This window comes from Pezoporus flaviventris, unplaced genomic scaffold, assembly GCF_033815535.1.
Source record: "Pezoporus flaviventris isolate CSIRO_AGI_PZ_B2104156 unplaced genomic scaffold, CSIRO_AGI_Pfla_v1 ptg000020l, whole genome shotgun sequence".
Classification (NCBI taxonomy): Eukaryota; Metazoa; Chordata; class Aves; order Psittaciformes; family Psittacidae; genus Pezoporus; species Pezoporus flaviventris.
The window spans coordinates 5,762,868-5,782,350 of NW_026892568.1; the positions used below are offsets into that span (position 1 = coordinate 5,762,868).

At 48.4% G+C, this 19,483-nt stretch overlaps 1 protein-coding gene across 5 annotated transcripts; it reads right to left on the bottom strand.

Annotated features, from left to right (window-relative positions):
* Positions 1 to 1,132: 1,132 nt before the first annotated feature.
* Positions 1,133 to 19,481, bottom strand: GGA3 (golgi associated, gamma adaptin ear containing, ARF binding protein 3). 5 transcript variants are annotated; one of them, XM_061455534.1, is made up of 17 exons: positions 19,390 to 19,481; positions 14,126 to 14,210; positions 13,322 to 13,397; positions 12,734 to 12,832; positions 11,884 to 12,007; positions 10,983 to 11,086; positions 10,374 to 10,454; positions 9,194 to 9,331; positions 8,148 to 8,229; positions 7,581 to 7,697; positions 6,385 to 6,633; positions 5,689 to 5,756; positions 4,973 to 5,295; positions 4,197 to 4,462; positions 3,845 to 4,014; positions 3,025 to 3,135; positions 1,133 to 1,932 (listed from the first exon to the last, which is right to left on the bottom strand). In XM_061455534.1, the coding sequence occupies exons 1-17, from the start codon at positions 19,427 to 19,429 to the stop codon at positions 1,822 to 1,824; spliced, it is 2,244 nt and encodes a 747-aa protein (XP_061311518.1). In that variant the 5' UTR covers positions 19,430 to 19,481; the 3' UTR covers positions 1,133 to 1,821. The 5 variants fall into 5 exon arrangements, with proteins under 5 accessions (XP_061311518.1, XP_061311519.1, XP_061311521.1 ...); XM_061455535.1 differs by lacking the exon at positions 14,126 to 14,210 and having other exon boundaries at positions 19,390 to 19,461; XM_061455537.1 differs by lacking the exon at positions 14,126 to 14,210 and having other exon boundaries at positions 13,318 to 13,397; positions 19,390 to 19,414.
* Between the last annotated feature and the right edge of the window lie 2 nt (positions 19,482 to 19,483).

The window sequence follows — 19,483 nt, forward strand, 5'->3', positions numbered from 1 at the left end:
TAAAGTGCTGGCTGAGGCACAAAGAATTCTCTCCTTGTCCCCTAGCCCAGTCCATCGGGTTAAAACTGCTCTTTAGGCATCCAACAACCCGAGCTTCCGCCCAGGCATTTACAGCAAGTTCCTTGGCTGAGCTTTGATCCATCCTTCAGGGGTTTCTCCCAACTGGTGCCTCCCCTGATCAGGGCCCTCAGACTTTCAAATCCACCGAGTTTTTCCCCTCCAATGATTTTACTTTACAGCACAGTAAAGGAAAGGAAATGCAGCTGCACGTGCAGCCATGGGGTTTACAGCAGCCCCTTCTCCTCCAGTTCTCCTGTCTCAGGCAGGGGTCTCCTCCATTGCTTCAGCTGACAGCTCCCACCCTGCCCTGGTAAGAGCCGCTGCCTGGCGGCACTGAGCAGAGTGCAAGGACCTGCCCTACCTGTGCACGTTAAAAACCCCTTTACTCTGAACCAGTCTCAAAGCTCACTGGGGCACTGCTGGACACTGGACATGGAAGAGGAAGGGACTGCTGGAATCACATCTTTGTGACTTAAATCTTGCTTCTGTAGTGGAAGGGGTTGGCTCTTCTACCTGCTCTAGTGGAAGGTGTCACTGCCCATGGCAGGGGGTTGGAACTGAATGAGCTTTAAGGTCCCTTCCAACCCACACCATTCTGTGACTCTGATTCTGCCCCGTTAGCACACAACACCAACGTCCAGCAAAACTGCTTCCACTTGCAGAGACAATTGCACTTGGCCACTTACTTAATACATTAACAGGGCATCAAACCCCACACATGCACTGTCCCAGCCCAGAGGAGCTTCCTTCCATTCACTGCCTGCTTGTTCCTATTTAGATATCCTATAGCTCTATTATTTACATCTTGTATGTCATTGTACTCAGCTCAATAAAACACAGTATTCAACTACAATAATAATACTGCCCGCACGAGGGGACACGAGAGGCATCTCCTGATCCCTGGATTCAGTCGCTGCACCTGATTGTAGTGATTGTAAAGACATTCCTGCACGCTGGGTTCTGTCCTCCACCAACACCGAGCCCTCCATCCCAGCCCTGTTTACCTCCTCACTACACAGTTCCTCTTCTCCCACATTAGGGAATGCGATGAAGGCATGAACCAATGTAACCACCTGCATCCAAACCTCAGCTGCCCCGAGTGATACAGAAGGGAGGCAGCAAATCAAAGACAGACCAACTAAAGACAGAGCAGCAGCACACAGCACAGAGCGAGGGGCTGCTTATGTTGGCTGTTGGGAGTGAAGCAGCAGAGGGGGAGGAAGGGATTTAAATGCCATTCCAGTGTAAAAAATCAGCATTCCCTCACGGATCCAGCGTTATTGCTCCACATGTGCAGCGGGTCCATGTGGCACTGAGGAGGTGAGAGTCCGAGGGAGGGCGTGTGTAAGGGCTCTGCACTGAGGAAGCTCCCGGCATCATCACCCCACCAGCCTGTGGTATCTCTGGACAGCAGTACAGGAACGAGCCAACTAAATCCCGCTCTGCTGACAGCTCATACAATAGCTTCAAGTTTAATGGAGTGGAAGGGAGAACCAGACTCACCCCGAGGTCAGGATGAAAGCAGCCAGCACTGCCTGCTACCAGCTGCCACTTCAGTCCATGCTTGGCATCAATGTTCCAGGACCCCTCCAACGTGGGGCAAAACATTCTGGACTAAAGCTACAAGCAGAGTGGTCAGGACATGTAAACAAAGCTGAGCATCACCGGTGGATAGCACGCGTGTCCCTCGCCGCGCCACAGCCATTCCAGTCCTGCGGAGCCTCTCCTGGTCCTGTCACAGTCTCTGGCAGTGGCCCAAGGTCATAGATTCCCCCACTGCTCTACGGGGGGAAACTGATCCACTTCGCCCACCTCTGTGCTGGGCTGGTCTCCCAGCGTGAAGGTCAGTCTGTATCTGAGCCTCACTTTCTCCTGCAGGTGAGACAAAACCCAAGAGCAACATGAGAACAGCTCCTGAGCAAACACACCGTTACAGCTCTATGGAGAGCATCAGAGTGCTGCAGCACACAGCGGGGGGAAGAGGGCCTTGCTGAAGCCCATGAAGTACAGCTCTTCACCTATTTCCCTTACAGTTTTTATGCCATAAAAGCTTTATTGCTTATCATGGAGCAGCAGGAATGACCTGTTTGCACACACGTGGCCAGCACCACTGAGCCTGAGGAATGCTGCTGGAATCGTTCAGCACTTTCCAGATTAAATTCCTCATCATGTGGAGGAAGATGGAAGTAATTCCTGCTCTGCAAACCTCCGAGTGAGACAGCAAGCAGGAGATGGAGCCAGTCCTTCAGCGAGGGGATCACCCTGCACCCCACAGTGTTGTTCATCTTCCCACCAAACCCCTCTGACATTTATCCTCAAAGCTTTCAGCTGGTTCTTTAAGGACCCTTTTGCTTTAGTTCTCAAGTAGCACCATGCAGATGAGTACATCTGTGCTAACCCTGCACACAGCTCTGAGCTTCAGGGAGTGGGCTACTTAAATGAGTCACCAGAGCAAGGACAAGCAGCTGCTCAGGTGCTCCCAGCACCGTCAGCAGAAAAGGAAGTGCTGACCACGTTGTTTCACTGGTCACAGGGACATCCCCACAGAACAAGGGAACAGATCTGGCATCTGTCTGGTGGTTCAGGTCCATCAGGCTACAGCCCCAACACGGCAAAAGTACACCTACAGCACCAGCACCACCAAAGCCAGACACTTCCAGTGCACAAGGGAGTCAAAGTCCTTGTACAGCTCCAACTGCCACCTCTTAAAGCTGAGCCTTGTATGTCTGTATTGCTTTTGCTGAGAGAAAGGTCCTTCTTGAGGCTCTCCTCACTGACACAGTCTGCTGGGGAAGAGCCTCCCTCCAGCCCTGAATTCAGACACCAGCGTTATGCAGTAACCACCTCTGGAGGGCAGGTTACAAACAGCTGCATCTGCCCAGATGTTCAGTCCAACACCCCCCTATCCCCCCAGAATCCAGCTTACATCAAACCCGACAGGATAAACCCCACTGCCCCGCTCACCTTCGCAGGGTTTGCCAGGAGCATCACTTGGGTGATGGCAGCAGGCGGCTGGATGGGATTGAATGGAGACAGCTCCGTGCCAGAGGGCGGCTGGAGCTTCACTTTCATGGACTGCAAGTGAAAAAGAAAGAGGAACCTCAGGGATTATCTCCTGCTGTGGGTACAGTGAGAGATGCTTGCACAGGCTGGGGAGGTAACAGCACACATCAGACTGAAGGGAAGCAATCCACGCGTGAGGCTGAGGAAACAAGAGCCACCCCTACGTGACAGGAACATGTTCCTGCATGACTGGAACAGGTGCTGAGAAGTCAGCCCGGAGTAAAAGCATTGGTCAGGTGAACACCAACAGCACCTTCATCTGCGTGCTCTTCGCCAGAGCTTTTAATGTGAGCACCTTCCTGACAGCAGCACATCACAGCTGAGATTGAGCCAGTTTCCAAAACACAAAGCTGCCCATCCCAAATTATCCAGGTGCCTAAAACCTAAGACCAGAACGGAACACACTGCAGATTGAGGATGTCTTAAAAACTGATCCTGAAGACCTGAAGGGTGGCTCTATCCACGCAACCGTCTGTCTGAGCTGCTTCCATGAACACACACAGCTGGATTGATCCTAGACAGCAACTAAAACAGAACACTGCCTGCAGTGCTTGACTTATCCTTCTCAGTGTTTTCTGCCTCTGACAACCACCTGTGTGTTCTGGGAACAGGCAGAGCACAGCCTATAGAAAGGAGAACCAGGCTGCCCCAACTCCCAAGTTCACATCCAGGCCTTCCCAAAAGCAGTTTCACGTTGTTGTGGGTTTGGCCCCATCCCTACCTTTGGCACAGCAGCCTGGAGCACAATGTTCTTCACAGGGAGCGGTGCCGTGTTCAGCATGGAGACCACCACCACCAGCACATCCGACCTTCCCGGCGGGCATTCCCGGGCAAAGTGGAAGAGGATCCGGAAGCCGTTCTTGTCGTAGGCTGTCACTGGGAGGGCACTGCCTGCCACAGGGAGGAAGGGGACAGGAATGCAGGTTTACTGTGCAGGATGTGACCTGTAGCAGCATCAGGCACTCTGAGTGTTCAGCTGGGACATCTCAGCCTTTCTCTACTTCATGAGCTTTGGGAAGAAACTTTGCTTTTCAGGAATGTTCACAGAAAGGTGAAAATCCCAAAATACTCACTGGGTTTGATGGATTCCAAGGGAACGTGGACATTGGCCAAGGAAATCTCAGGTGCTTTCACGGGACTGCCTTGCTGCTGGAATGATGCTGGCTGGAAGAGAGGGCTTCCTGAGCCAGCAGGGCAGCTGCTTGGGAAGGGAACTGGAGGGCCCGCAGGGGCAGTGGCTGGCAGCCCTGCAGGCGCTATCAATGGGGCAGAGGTGACAGTGGTTGGCAAAGCAGCCCCAGGGAACACTGAGGGTGTCACCATGCCTTGGGTGGCAGTCCTGCAAGAGAGACAGGAAAACATGGGAAATGGAGCTGGAAGTGAAGCAGGAATTTCACCACAAACCCAGAGGTAACAGCAGATCTCAAGGACACAGCAGTGGCCTGAAGCCAGACTGCAGTCTGTCACTCAGTCCAGTCCCATGTAAGGAGGAGAGCTACAAGGGAAGCCATGGTGGTAGGGTCAAGCATCACTTGTGTAAGTCGAGAAGGAAGCAGAGTCCCACCATAGCAAAGGCTGGCAAGGCTAAGAAGGGCAAAGCCTCTGTACCTCACACCGCACTCATTTGTTTCAGGACAGAGCACGGGTGCTGTGCTCTCCCTAGTGGTGCCTGCCCTTCCTTCCCAGAGGTGGGACCCTCCTATCAGTCTGTAAACTGAAACCCTCTGAGAAGACAAATCCCAATCACACATTTCTACCCGAACAGAGAGTTCAGAGTCTGCCTCTGAACCTGCAGCAACCTTGGCTTTCCAAGTGCAGAGACAAAGCAAAGTCCAGGACTTTTGGTTACCCTTTGGCTTCTTCAAGGAGTTGTCCCAGTGCATCCATCTTATGGGACATACTGCTCCCCACAGACGAGCTGACGTACCCAGGAGCAGCTGGAACAGTCTTAGGAGGCCCCACAGGGGCAGCTGGTCCAGCCGGGAATACAAACGGTGCCGAGTTCGGTGCTGGGATGCTGGGAGCAGCCTGAGAGGCTGTGAAAGCAGAGGGCAGCGTCACTGACGTTCCACACGTGGTCTGGGATGTGTGATGGAGAAGAGGGTTCCCTGCAGGGTTGCAAGCAACAGTCACCATCTTCGGGTTAAAGAAATCCAGGTCCAGCTGGTCATTCTGAAAGAGAGGACAAGGAGATGCTCTAACTCGCTGCTACCCCCTGCTGTGGAGGTGTTACAGAGGGAGATAGATTTACCGCAAACACAGGTGCTGGGTGGCAAGCAGCAAAGTCTGTGGCCTATGTCAGGGCTACATCTGATCTGTAATTTAAGCAAAGGAAGTGCTAACATCATGGGGGACAGATGGGGAACTGAGAAAGCCAGGTTCAGGGATATCTACTCTGTTTAACACACAGCTATCCCAGATTTTAGGGCTAAGCCAGACTTCCCCTCAGGAAAAGCTGCCCCTCTGCCTGTGTGCTTGTTCTGATGCTTCTCAAGGTGACACAGTGAGTTCCGAGATCTCCCACAATGATAATCCCTCCCCTTTGCCCCAGACCCTCCTTTGTACCTCAAACATGCTCCACTGGTTGTTTTCTGAGGTCTCTTTTGCTGCTGCAGGGGCAGGGTCATTCAGGCCTGAAAGGAAAACAGTAAGTAGGTGACTGGAGGAGGAGGACATGAGTGAGGTGTCACCCCTTGGTAACTGTTTCAGTACCATCAAACCACTCGATTCAGCTCTGCCACAGCCCAAGAACCTGAGGAAAGGCTGAAATGGGCTGCAAGTCTATGATGAGAAACAGACTAAGAGCACCAGTAGCTGACAGCCACCCCCTGTGCGTTTCTAACCCTGATCTGCAGTGTCTTCTGCTGTTCCTATCTGGGCTCCACAGGCAGGTGTTCTGCAGACTCCTACACATAACCCCTCTAAGGCACCTTGTTCTTTAGCACTCTTTGGTACAGGCGTGAAATCTGTACCAAACTGCATGTCCAAGCACCTACAGGGACCAACTGCAATTACACTTAAGTTGCTTCACATGCAGCCGAGCCTGGGAAGATCAGAGTTTTTAGTCCTGACTCAATGACCTGGCCTTATACCAGGGATGATGCAAGGGAATGCGCCCTGGACGTCTCTAGAAACCAAAGGCATCTCATGCTCCCTTTTGGCACGCCACACACAGCCAGCCCTCACTCATGCAGAGGGAAGAAAGCAGTCTTTGTCAGGCACGGATCAAGTAGCCCTTTTGCGGGCCCTTCAGTGTCTTACCTAAGCACAGCAGCTCCTCATCCAGCAAGGACAGGGAGTTGCTGCTCTGTTGAGCGGGTGCAGCTTCCACTTGGCCAGAGGAGCTGCTCCTCAGGGGTGCAGATGCCTGGGGAGGAGGTGGGAGGATGGGGATTTCGGCTGGGGGGGCTGGTGTCAGGGTGCTGGCTGGCAGTGGAGGTTGTGGGGTGCTGCTGACATCCAGTCCAGCCAGGTCAATGAGGGTGTTGAGGTTACTGGTGGAGTTACTCCCTGCAGCAGACAGGAGAAGAGCACTACTAGGAGAGAAGGCAAAAGGCTCAGAGCAAAGCCAACGTACAGAAGAAATGATCAGAGAGATGGTTTAGATAACGCAGATCCTCATTTTATCTCTTTGTAACACAGAGAGCCCACATGCTTTCTACCTCACCATCTGCTGTCCAGAAGCTACTTAAATCAACCAAGATACTTGGAAGCTTCTATATGAAAATCAGCACCAGCTCCAACCTCAGTGCTTCTTGTAGTTTAATTTGTAATGGTTTCAAAGCCTTTTGAGCTCAGATGAGGCTCTGGGAGATGCTAAAGAATTACAACAAACAGGGCTACCAAGAGCTGAGGAAAACTCATACTCTCTTGGATCTTTCTATTGAGGAGAGTCTTGTGTCCATGAGATGCTGTCAGGCAGCATTATGCATTCCTCTGCTGCTCTCCATCCAGTTTAACTGACTCCCCAAAGGTAATTCGGCTGCACACGTGCAGAGCTTTCAGTGGTGAAGCTGAAGTGTCAATGGGCAACTGGCCAAAATTCACAAATGGAATTGCTGGCAAAGCCAGGAACAGCACCTGTGGCCTGGCTCCCACCTTGTCCTTTGATAAAATCATCTTCACCTTGCATGTCACCATTAAGGACAAATGTGGAGAGGAAAATGAACAGAAACTTCCAGCCACACAAGCCGTTCAGGTGCAGGTTTGCTGCTGCTGTTGTTATCAAAGGTTTCAATAATATGGAATGAGCAATGGAAAATGCAAAGCTGCAGCACTGTTGTTCATATCCAGAACTGTTTATCCACTGCTTAGGAGCTGTCTTGTCCCCCTCTGATTGAACAAACTGTTGGCCACAAGAACCAGCAGTTTTCTACTTTAGCACAATAGGAAACCCTGTCCAAAAGCCTTAGGATTCAGGATACAAGCCTGCAACAGTTGGCTTCCCAGGAACTCACCTTCCACTACAGACATCCCAGGGAGATCCACTTCACCATTGAGCACCTGCCCCTCTATGATTTTCTTATAGGAATTGATCACACGGGATAGATTGTCACTGGCCTGCAGAATATCCCCTACATGTGAGAGAGAAACAACCTCCAGGACCTCAGTCACACTGCTCCCACTGAGAGCACCAACTGAATAACCAGCAAGAAAATAACCCGTGATTATCTGGCAAGGAGCTCCATTACTCTTGCTTCTCCACACAATACCCTGACTTTCCTAGGTGCAGGCACATTACAGTAACAATATAAAATTGAGTCCAAAGCTTTGTCCCCCACAGCAACTCCCTTCCCCTTCCAAAGCAGCAGCTCTCCCCCATTAGCACCCCCAGCCTCCCCAACCATCAACTCTACTGTCAAGTCCTTGCCTGAATTGAAATGAAAAGGATAAAGAGGCTTTTATCTGCTTGTTCAAAGCAAAGTGCATCACAGTGAGGAGGTGTCTTTCCAGCAGCTGCTGAACCCTTGCACAGTCACAGGTCACAAAAGCAACTAGCAAAGGAGAAGTGGCACTCAGCTCACCCAAACTGCTGTCATTATCCTCTGTCTCACTGGCCAGCTTGAATAATGTCCTTCTTTTGGTTTCACACCTTTCACAGAGCTCCTAGGAGGAGAGAGCAGCACAAAGGGTTTCATCAGCCATCAGCAGCAATACCAGGCAGCACAGAATACCTCCCCAGGCACACTGGAAAGCCCAGAACAGAGGAACCAATCTCCCTGTGCCAGTGTGGCTGGACAACCAAGATCCTTGTCCCTGCCCTATTAACAGGGCTGTGAAGCATTACCTTAGCCTGGGAATCTAAACAGAGCCTGCATTTCAACACAACATCACCCAGCCCTCCCTCACACCAGCACTTACGGCCAGCTCTACTCCCAAAGAGATGTTCACCCCATGCACTACAGTTAGTCCCTAACAGCCACAGGAAGAGCAGAATTGTACTTCAACTATTCTGCTTCAATTGTGCTGTAACCACTACTGAGTCTGCAACTGCACAGAAGAAAGGTAGGAAGAATGAAGTGTTTCACAGAAACAAACCAGTGTCTTAAGCTTCTTACCCGTTTCAGAAGCCTGTTAAAATGAGGCACTTTAACTTTTAAAAAGCACAGCCCTTCAAGGCCCTGGGCCTGTTCAACCATCCTTGGCAGCGTGTTTCATTTTTACCTTTCTGATGGTCTCCCAACCTTCTACCACCAACTAAAATTCTTCCTTTGAAGGGAAGGATGTATTTTCTGCTTTTAGTTTATCTATCCACAGTGCCGTAAGGGACAGATCTGATCTGCAATCACTGTGTCCCAACAGCAGCAAGAATTACAAAGTGCAGCTTCTTGATTCTGCCACATTGCATCCTCGGAGCACAGCTGCACGTTACTTCAAGCATGTGCAAACCCAAACTATTACGCACGGAGTCCTTTGCTGAAAGACTTTAAAAACAATTCTTTCCTTTCCTGCTATTTCCTGCTCTTGTTTCTCACCATTGCCCTCTGGTTTACTGTGCTCTTTGTAATTCTTTGCAAACCTCAAGTCTGTCAGAAGAAAAGGGCTGACTCCAGGAGCAGCTCAGACCCACCTTCATGAGCTCCCTATCGGCCTCCGATGATTCCTCTTTGCTGTAATGAACCAGCATCTCATTTAGCAGCTTCACGTTGTTATTCACTTCCTCCAGCGTGTGCATGCGCTTTGTCACCTTCTGAATCCGAGCCTCATCCTTCAGGGAGTAAAACACAGACATAGTGAAGTTCCCTGTAGAGGTCCATGGTGTTACAACAGCAGGTATAACCTGTGTCAAATAATGTCTCTTTAAACTAGAAACAAACCAACCATCTCTCCATTCACATGAAGCTTTGCTTATTTTATTACCTTTTCCAAACAGTCTCACTAAATAGACTTTGATGTATAATTCTACCACTAAAAATAGAAAAGTTCCTTTCTGACCTTTCCAGAAGATTGATTTTTTTGGGTCACTTGATGGAAAAGATGAGTTTGAAGCAAAACATTTACTAGGAGCAACAAGAACTCTCTGGTCAAAAATGTCCACCTATGGATTTGAGATTCCATCTACAAATGCAGGAGAGTCTGCCCTGGGGCCAAGAGGAGCTTGAATGGAAACACTTCAATAACCTACACATCCTCTTCAGTCTAGAAGCTATCCTCTCTTTTTGACAGAATCCCAGTGAGTCATTTCCTGGCCTCCAGTTTCTAATGACTGCCTGGGCTGGGTGCATCAGAGCTCTACAAACAGGAAGGTGTTCCCATGAAGCCTGCTTGTGAGAAGACACACTCCAAATGACTCAATCCTCAGTATCCAGGGGGGGTACTGCGATGTTCCACTGAAGCCTGCCATGAAATACCATCTCGAGTGATGGGAGTGTAATTGCAACAAGGGGTATTCAACCCTTGCCCCTTCTTGCCCCATCCTCTACCAGAGAAACCAACTCCCAGTTGCGAGCTAGAGTCAAAATCACAACGCATTCATATCACACAGAACCCTTTATTCTGGTACCACAGGGACTAGAAGCAAGTTAGCACTGTCAGAAGTTTTAAGAAGAATAAAAGGCTGGATGTCACTGGTGGTCAGTTTCATCTAGTGCCTACAAGTTAACTATGGGATGTACTAACACAATGCTCCTGGAGCCTGAGGAAGGCAGGTTCTACCATTCACATGATCCTAAAGCTCTCCACCAGTTTGAATTGCTGGAAACCTGGAAAGCAGACTGCTAACTGGGACCAATCCTACAGGAATTTCTTACCTCTTTTACCATGGATTTGATAAGTTTGTTGGCCTCTTGTAAATCATCTGGGTTTTTGCTTTTCAGGAGCTTGGCTAGAAGCTGTAAGACAAGAAGAGGACATTCAGGAAACAAATACAGACCCTTTGACAAAGGGAAGCAGAGAAAGGAATCTAAGAGAACAATTCAGAGGAAAAGAGATACAGCCCGCTACCACACAGCTTAACTGCTGTAGTTACAGTGACTTCAGGAGGAGTCATTTATACTTTGTTATTTTATGTGAGTTGCTGTATTCTTGCTTCTACACAGGACATTTGCTGTGAAATCTCATAGACTTTAGACACAAGATCATTATTCCTCCCATATATCAGTTTTGGTCCTAAGTGTTGAATGGTCTCTGCCTTTAGTACTACAGCAGGATGGTGCTTTAACCAGGAATAACCTCATAATGGTGACAGAGAAGGCTTTCACTTGAACTTCAGGTTAGGCAGGTAGACAAAGCAATGAGTTCTGTGCAAGTCTACACCACCACCCCAAAACCAAAAGCTGAATTTAGTATCTTTCCTTATTCTAAATATGCACTGACTAATCACTTTTCATTAGTGATTATGAACTAAGGCTTCACTGTACCTTGGATTTCTCCTCATCATCAAACACAGGGTTTTTGGGACGAGGCGGTGGAGAAGGAATCAGGGTTCGGTCTGCAGGAATCACAGGATCAAACATAACGATCCCTGAAAGAGGAAAGGGAACCCATGTGGGTTTCACAAGCAGTCACCCCAGGCAGTGCACCCACTTACCCACAGGCTGCTATCAAAGCCATACATGGTCAATCTGTCCACTGATCCCAGCACACTGCCCCAGTGAGCAATACAGGATCAGTGTCACTGAGCATGCTAGCTGGAGAAACACAGTTTTCTTTGAGAAAGAAAGGCCAAACCCCCACAAACGTGTTGCCATGTCTATATTGCTCCTCTAATAGCTCAGTATAATCAATAGCTCTCCACTGTTTGTCTTTCCTTCTTTTTCTTTAGCTACTGAAGCACTAAGTCCAGTCCCCAACAATCCAGCTTTGTACAGACTCAAGGGCAAGACATCTGTTTGTACGAGCTGAGCAGGAGAGCAGCAGTGCAAAATGGGGTGATGAGCAGGCTCCTAACCATGGCTGGGGGAGGAGCTAAGTCCCTGTTTGCTCCATTGTCACATCCTTAGATTCATGCTCAGCCTCAAGAGCTTTCCTGGAATCAGTTTTCCTTGTGTTGAAGCCACATCTTCTCAGCTGAGCTTTTTTCACCGTGCCTACACAGGAAATGTGTTATCAGCTGATCTACAGGTACAATTGTAAAGTGATCCAGTTAAAAGAACTATATAGAATCACAGAATGGTTTGGGTTGGAAAGGACATTAAGATCATCCAGTTGCAACAACCCTGCCATGGGCAGGGACACCTCACCCTAGACCATGTCATATGTGACACTCCTCCTTAAAGCCCAGGCTGCAGGGGATGCATGAATTAGCAGCCAACTTCCTACCTTGTCGCTTTAGCATGTAGTAGGCATCCTTGATTTTGGATTCTTCTGGCAGTGCCACTGTCCAGCTGTACAGCAACTCAATGACTTTGGTCTTCACTTTCTCTGAGACTCGGTCTCCCAGGTACTAAACGTGTAAAAAAGATGTAAATTCTCCATGTTCTTTATTTCTCTTTTTTTTTCAAATAAAGCCCAAACCCACAGAATGGAAGTTGAGTGATGTACATTAAAAGGTGTGTAACCCAAGTGCCACGATTATCTAAGATACATCTTATTAAGAGGAAGAATTGCTCCTCTAATATATTTGAAGTAATAGTGAAGAGAAGCTTTGTGATTTCCTTTAGCAAAGGAAAAAGCAAATGTTCTGTGGCTTTCAGGATTTTACTATTTAAAAATTACAGCAATACAGATATCCACCCCCTTCCTTGTCCCCAGAGAATGTGGGAATACTTGGCTGCATCAATCATGCCATGGGGTGCCCCTGTCTAGTTATCGCCACATGAATGTTGAGGGACTTAGCCAGGCCCTCTTCACACACCAAGTCAGCAGCAGAGTGAGGACTAGAACTCTGGTGTGCTGCCAAGCGTCTTGTTTTAACCTCTGCATCACGCCTCTCTTCCACTGATGCTGGAGTTTGGTTTGGTTTTTAAAAACAGAGATTGATGGTAAATAAGTACAACTTACTGAGAAGAACAGTAAGCAGAACATAAACCAACCAAAAAACCTTAGCTAAATGCTCTTGAGTATAGGCTAATAAATGCAATGAGCCAGCCAGAGCACTGCAAACATTTTGGATGCTGCCTGCAAAAGGCTAAACAAGAAGCAAATGCAGCCATGTAGCTCAGGGACTAACCTTTGGAGACACGACTTTTATCAACTCGTTTAAGAAGCGAAACTTCCCTACTTCATTATGAAATCTCCTCCCACAGTTCTTCATACAAGCTTCTAGCACCTGCAATCAAAGAAGAAAAACAGGGCTGAAATGAACACAAAACCCTACAGTAACCGTGTAGCTGTGTTGTGCTTATAGAGGAACTCGAAGACCCATGTCAGTGAGACACGTATTCCTGCTCTGCAATACACGAAGCTCAGCTCTTTAGAGGTGACACACCAAGGCAGGCAGGTCTCCCATCCTCAGCCATGTATATATATGTTTAAGTTATCTCACCATTAGATCTCCTAACAATGAACACAAATCTTGCCCAAAGATAACAAACAGAAGCAGCTAAAACTAAACCAGAGTTGTTTCTGACTGCTCCATTGCAATGAGCAACGTGGACACTTCAGTGAGGTCCCTGTGCTCCCACTCTCAGCAGAAGGGAATCGGGGCCTTCAGCCCCAGAACTGACCCCACTGACACACTATGCACCCCTTATACCCTGCACAGATGACACGAACTGATATATAAGTGGATTGAAGAGGAGGGGTAAGGACTACCTACTGTCAAGGCTTGAACTGCCTCCCATTCCTGCGGCGACTGGATTTTATGAGCCAGGAGCCTCACAGCTATCTGTGGCCTGAAACAAAGCAGATCCCCATTACAAACAGAACGGGTAAACGCAGTGAAGGATGTTTCAGACTTTCACAGATTTTGCTGTTTAAATGAGCTGTCTTTCACATAACTAGAGGAAAGTAGCACTTTGTCTCTTTCCCCCACTGTACAAAGGCTAACAGGAGGCATCTTTGTAAGGCTGGGCGTTTGCACATAGGAAAGGGAGCAAGGGCTCCTTAGTCTGAGCCAGCCACTCCAGATTCCTCCTTGGGAGGGGCCAAACAACTCCCAGTCCAGTTCCCAGCCCAGGAAATCCCTTCATTTCTTGTGCATTAGCTTCATCTTTCCAAAAGAAAACTCTTCTCCCTTAACTCCCAGGAATGCTGTGGCCCAAGAGGTTTCCTCAGTTAAGCCTAGTAATGTTTTTAAGGGTGTGAGGCCCATCAGGCACTAATAACAGTTATAACCCCACTTCACAGCCTGGCAACCAGAGGAACTTCAGCCAGATGAGAATCTGCAGCTGCAGAATTAGGGGCAGATTCAGAATTCCCATTCTCCTAGTGCTCAGCCTGTGTATAAGCCATGCATCTCAGAAGAGAAACCACACTTCACAGCATCTTGTTTCTTTTATAGCCACACCCTCCTTGTGGTATCAGCATATATAAAAGACAACATGAAAGTCTGACGATCAAGTGATATACTTAAAGCTGTGAATATTAATTTATGAGGCCTAGAGCACTCTTGGACACCCACCCTTCAAGTTCTTTGTTGATCTGGTCACAGAATCCGATGATGTATTCCCAGTCTTCTTGCCTGTTAGATGGGTTAGTGGCTTTATCTTTGGCAAGGGAAAGAGAATATATTACCAAGCAAGCAAAAGAAACAGTAGAAAAGGTCATGCACTTCCTAGACAAAAACATTTGACATCTTTTGGCAACTATAAAGGAGGAAGAGGTTCACACAGGGTCTGTCTGTTCAGAGAAAAGGGTGTGTTCAAGCTGAAACATCCAAATATCCATCAGGAATCGCTGCTTCCCAAAAAGCCAGGTGCCAAATCTCAGGTACTTATAAACATATTGTTTCCATACTCTAAATGAGAGCACAAGATAAAACACGTGAGCTCACAGAGCTTCCCTCTGCCTGAATGCTCCTTCTGTTTGGCTCTAACATTAAACTTAAAAGCTAAACCCTCACACTCTCTACATGGGAAATTATTGGCGTATTCCCTGGAAGTTTAGTGGAAGAGCTGGAACATCAGATGTTTAATACAGGCATTTAGCATTAAGTATTAAGAGTGCCAGTTGATTTGTTAGATGCCTTAGCATTCCTTCTGGGAATTATGAAGTGAAATTCATTATTATACATTGAGCTGTTCTTGCAAGTAATGAACACTCCAGCGTGGGCTTGATCAGCAATTCAAACCCTGCATGCTCAGACTGAGAGATCGATGCTTTACTGACTGGGTTATTTCAGGCTCCTGAAGGATCCTCCCCTGGGTACCAGGACCTCACTTACTGTGCTGATTGCAGAATAGTGATGCTATCAGCAGCTTTTTTGTTATGAATGCATCTTATCCACGTATTCTACTTCACCCTGATGGAGCACTGGATTTACAGGAGACAAAATTCCTGCTTTAACCTAATTTTCCACTTAAGATGAGCAGACATGATGACATGATGATTTTTCTTTCCTGTAAGGGAAGAAACAATGCTATACACCTCGGGGCTGGCATTTAAGGAGCCTTCATAAAAATTTCAATACAATGAGAAGAGATGTAGAAAAGAAAGTATTGCTTAGCTAGACAGTATAGAGCAGAGGATGAAGGGCAGGGAACACATCCCTCTACTTTCATCATAGAGGGAAGAATAATGAACTCCACACATGCTACATTACAAAGTGTCATTGTTTATCATCATTAAAACACATCCTTTTACCTTTCCACAGGTAGATAAAACCAGCTGCCAAACAGAATAACCCCACTTTCACAGCACACCTCAGTCCTCCTACTGTGGCAATCCTACAAGGTTTGCTTGTATTTTCTTCCTCCTCAAAGGGAATAGTTGTAAAGCCATTCTGTAAGTTATTCCACAGTTTTCATCTGGAAAACACTCCACAGAGGTGAATCCCTGTGCCTGCTGTTGACTTACATGGGACCCTGAAGAAGCAGAAGGCAGCAGGCAGAGAGGACAAGCTGGAGGATCCCATCCTGTCGTACAAGTGAAGCTACAAAGCTAATTTTTGAACTCAAGAGATTCAAGAGAGGCTCAGTTCAAAGCACAGCTGCTGCAGAGCCAAGCAACTGTTCAAAACATATGGGACACTTCAACCTGGTTACCACACACAACTGCTCAGCACCCTGGAAGCATCAGGAAACCACGGGCCTAGAACAATGTGAAGCCTTTCCATGCACGTCAAATGGCATCACGCACAGCTCAGTGCTCCAAAGCACCTCTGCTGCTCTGAAGATGAAAAAGCACAGCTCTTGGCTGGAGTTAATGGAATGGATTTAATAACTACAGGAAGAGCACAAACAAATAAGGACACTCAAGCACATGAACTCTTTGTTGGCTGCACATCCTGAAAGCAGGAAAAAGCTGCGGTACAAACAGGAACATGTAACCAATGGTGCCATGTTCCAAGCATTCATTTTAAAGCTGTTCCAAACATCTCTAAAGACTGGAATGACACTGGATTAGTTCACACTCAAACTGAGTTCAGACTCATCTGAGTTCTTTTGCCAGAAGCTCTCACAGAGAGATAGCAAAGTCTCAGAAGGAGGTTACTGAAGGGAAGCTATGTTCCACATGAAGCAACTCCCTATTTCTAATACTCATAAAATCTCAGTGTGAACCCCTAGATCATAAGTTAGTAAGCTTGATCAGGAATCCTGCCCTGGCTCTGGAGATTGATGCGTCTGCATGACACAACACAATGGTGGGTACAGATCCTTATTACCATCTGAGTGCAGCCATATGAACACAGCATCCCAAGCAAGCTAAATTTCTCTTTGCAGGACATCCCTACATGAAGCTGCACCATGTCTATCAAGGCACAACTTAAAAGTCCTATGTTTTTATGCAGAACTCTTAAGATAGGGGCAGGGAGCTCCTCTGCAGTGCCTTATAAATATACTTCAACACTTACATGAAAGGATTCACTTCAGGAAGGAGAGTTTTGTACTCTGGAATATTAAATCCCTGGACACATAAAGTTGCTTCATACTTGACCTAAGCACCAGAGCCATCCATGTCTCAGCTGCTCTGATAGACCCTGGAACACAACGAAGCAATGTTCAGATGCATCATTAGATATGAAACAAAGGTGCTTCTTTTCTCTTTTCTGTACAGAGAATCAACTGTTGGAAGGCAGAGAAGCACAGACCATTAACTGACTGGTAATGAATGATCGTATTTTCCGAGGTTTACTTCTGAAATGAGACAAAAACCATCCCCAAAAGGGGCTTCCCCAGGTCAGGCCTGGTACATGAATTGGGAATCCCTAGCCCAAGCCTGTCAAGTTTAACAGCCCAATTTTGTTTGTATCCCCAGGAGGAGAATGCTGATCCATGACAATACAAGGGAAAAAGAACTGAAGACAGTCACAATACTTTATCCACCTGCATCTATCATATAGAGAGGCACTGCCTAAGCCTGACATGAGTGAGACAAAGACAGCTTCCTTCTGGATGCAGTAAAGGCAGTGCTAAAATCAGAGGATCCAGCTGTGTTTGTACAACTGCCATTACTTCCTAACCTCTTCTATTTCAGCTCAGTGCAGCAGAAGAGGCTGCTGGCAGGGAGAGAACAGCAGGAATCACCTTCTTTCATCCCAGCTGCCTGAGATGAGGCAGGAAACATGAAGATGCTAGATCATCACTGGCTCAAGTGCAGATCTTGCTGCAGCATTAGGACACGAGGATGATGTTACTTCATGGGTCTATGACTCCACCTGACGACAGACAGGGCAGCATGGAAGGTACAGAGGAAAAATCATTGGCAGGAGGAAATTTTCCACCTTCTGTGCCTGGAAGTTGGAATTCCAGAGCAATTCCAGCCCTTCCCTTTAGGAAGGGCACAGCAGGTGCTCACCCTCAAGGTTAGCAGCGGACATAGCCCAGCTTTGTGATGGTTACAAGAATAAACCCCTCAGGAGGCCTGGTAGAAGCTGCACAGCCTCTGCACCGGGCTGCACGACTCCAGTAATTCACATACACTAAATGCTTTGTGCTCCTCTATGATGGGAGGAGCAACAGAATCACACCAGCACAAATCACTGTGGCAGTGACCTGGCATAAAAGCATCCTCTGAAATGAGAGTGCAACACTCAAGCCTTGAAAAACATGTACACCTCTGCAGGCAGGCTCACTGCACTACTTACAGTGAGTAAGGCTTTTGTAACGCTACCCATCAGCATGTGTTCTCCTGTGCAGAACATCCTACTGCTCGGCCAAAGAGGGAGAAGTTCTCTCTTAACATCCACAATTGCAAAACAAGCCCACAAAACAAACAGGCAGGAAGCTTTCCAGGCGACACAACCTAAAATAGCATCCCTACTAGGGATATTTTCACACACAAACTGAACTCAGTGAGTCAGTGCTCCTCAGAGGAAGATTAAAAGGATGGGATGTGGGTGTTTCTTCATGTGTCTCACTGGCTACAATAAGAGATATTGACAAACTGTGGGAGTTCAGAGGAGGAGCAAAAATGGTGAGGGGCCAGAAGGCATTTATCTAAAATGAGAAATAAGGCCTGAAAATGTCATTTCACCAGTAACTCCTGTGACAGATGAGGATACTGGCTATGTGCTGGAGTTTCATATAAAAATACCAAGAAAGAACATGAATTAACCTTGTTTATGGGAAGAGAACTCCGAAAGGGTAAGAGGCTTTATACTCTATGATATTTAATGACCATCTGCTGTTTGCCTACTCTCCAGCTACTTCAGAACTCCACTCACTGCTGCAACCAAACAGCAATTACAGTAAGAAGACATTTCATACAACGAGCTGGCGATGCCCAGGACAGCCTCCCAGGGGCAGCAGCAGCCCCTGTGCATGGAATATAGGGAAAACCATCACTGTTACGACTGATTCATTCAAGAATCACCTCCCGATCTGCCTGCACTGGGTTGGGATCCTGCAGCACCAGGTTCTGTACAGCCAACAGCCCCACAGCCACCCGGCTCGCAGACACTCAATGAGGAGATACTCAGCAAGGGCTGGGGATGAAAAGGCCATGTTTTGGGGTTTAACCTGTGCCTGATGTGATGAAATATACCTTAGCTTGACAAAGGGGTTTTAAATACGCCAATGTATATGGAACAGACACCCAGAACTCCTGCCCTGAAACTGCAGCTAGGCACCAAGCAAAACCCATCTGCTTGACAATCATGGTTGTGTAACACAGCAATACAATTCACTAGGTAAATCCCTACCGCTCTCAGCCTCACAACAGCACTAACGCTGTGCGCTTCCCTAACCAAAACCCAGGAGAGGGGAGCACACACATACGAACCCTCACGGTCAAAATACCCCCCAGCAGAGCGAGGTGAGCTCCAAACCTGCCCATCGCTCGCACGTCCCAGGCAGCACATCGATTAACGGACCCAAACTACAGCTACACCCCCACAACCACCACAGCCCCGCGCCTCTGTGGCACCTGGGGCACAGGACACCAGAGCGGGCGATCGGTGGCGGCGACCCCGGCAGGAGGCGAGGCCTCAGCCGCTTCACCCCGCGCTAGCGGAGGTCTCTGCTCCGGAGGACCGGCCCCTGGGTGCTCTGACCACCCTCGGCCTCCTCTGTACGGCCACGGCCTGCGAGGGGCCTCCCGGCTCGCTGAGGCGATGGGAAAGGGCCCGGGGCTGAGGTGGGCGCGGGGCTGAGGGGGGAGAGGTAGGGCGGCGGTGAGAAGGGCCCGGGTGCAGGAGCCGGGGCTGAGGGGGAGCCGGGGCTGAGGGGAACGGGGACCCCGGTGCTGAGGGAGCGGCGCTGAGGCTGGGGCTCCGCGGGTACTCACTGAGCCACGACTCCAGGCTCTCCCCTTCCGCCTCCGCCATGTTGCCGGCCCGGCCCCAGGCTCCGCCCCGGCCGCGCGAGACCCGACGGTGGGG

Coding starts and splice junctions, on each gene's coding strand:
- GGA3 (XM_061455533.1), bottom strand. CDS start 14,292: ATGTTTTTGTCTAGGAAGTGCATGACCTTTTCTACTGTTTCTTTTGCT. Junction 8,230..9,193: donor CCGATAGGGAGCTCATGAAG/GTGGGTCTGAGC, acceptor CTCTCCTCCTAG/GAGCTCTGTGAAAGGTGTGA. Junction 7,698..8,147: donor GGATAATGACAGCAGTTTGG/GTGAGCTGAGTG, acceptor TCTCACATGTAG/GGGATATTCTGCAGGCCAGT.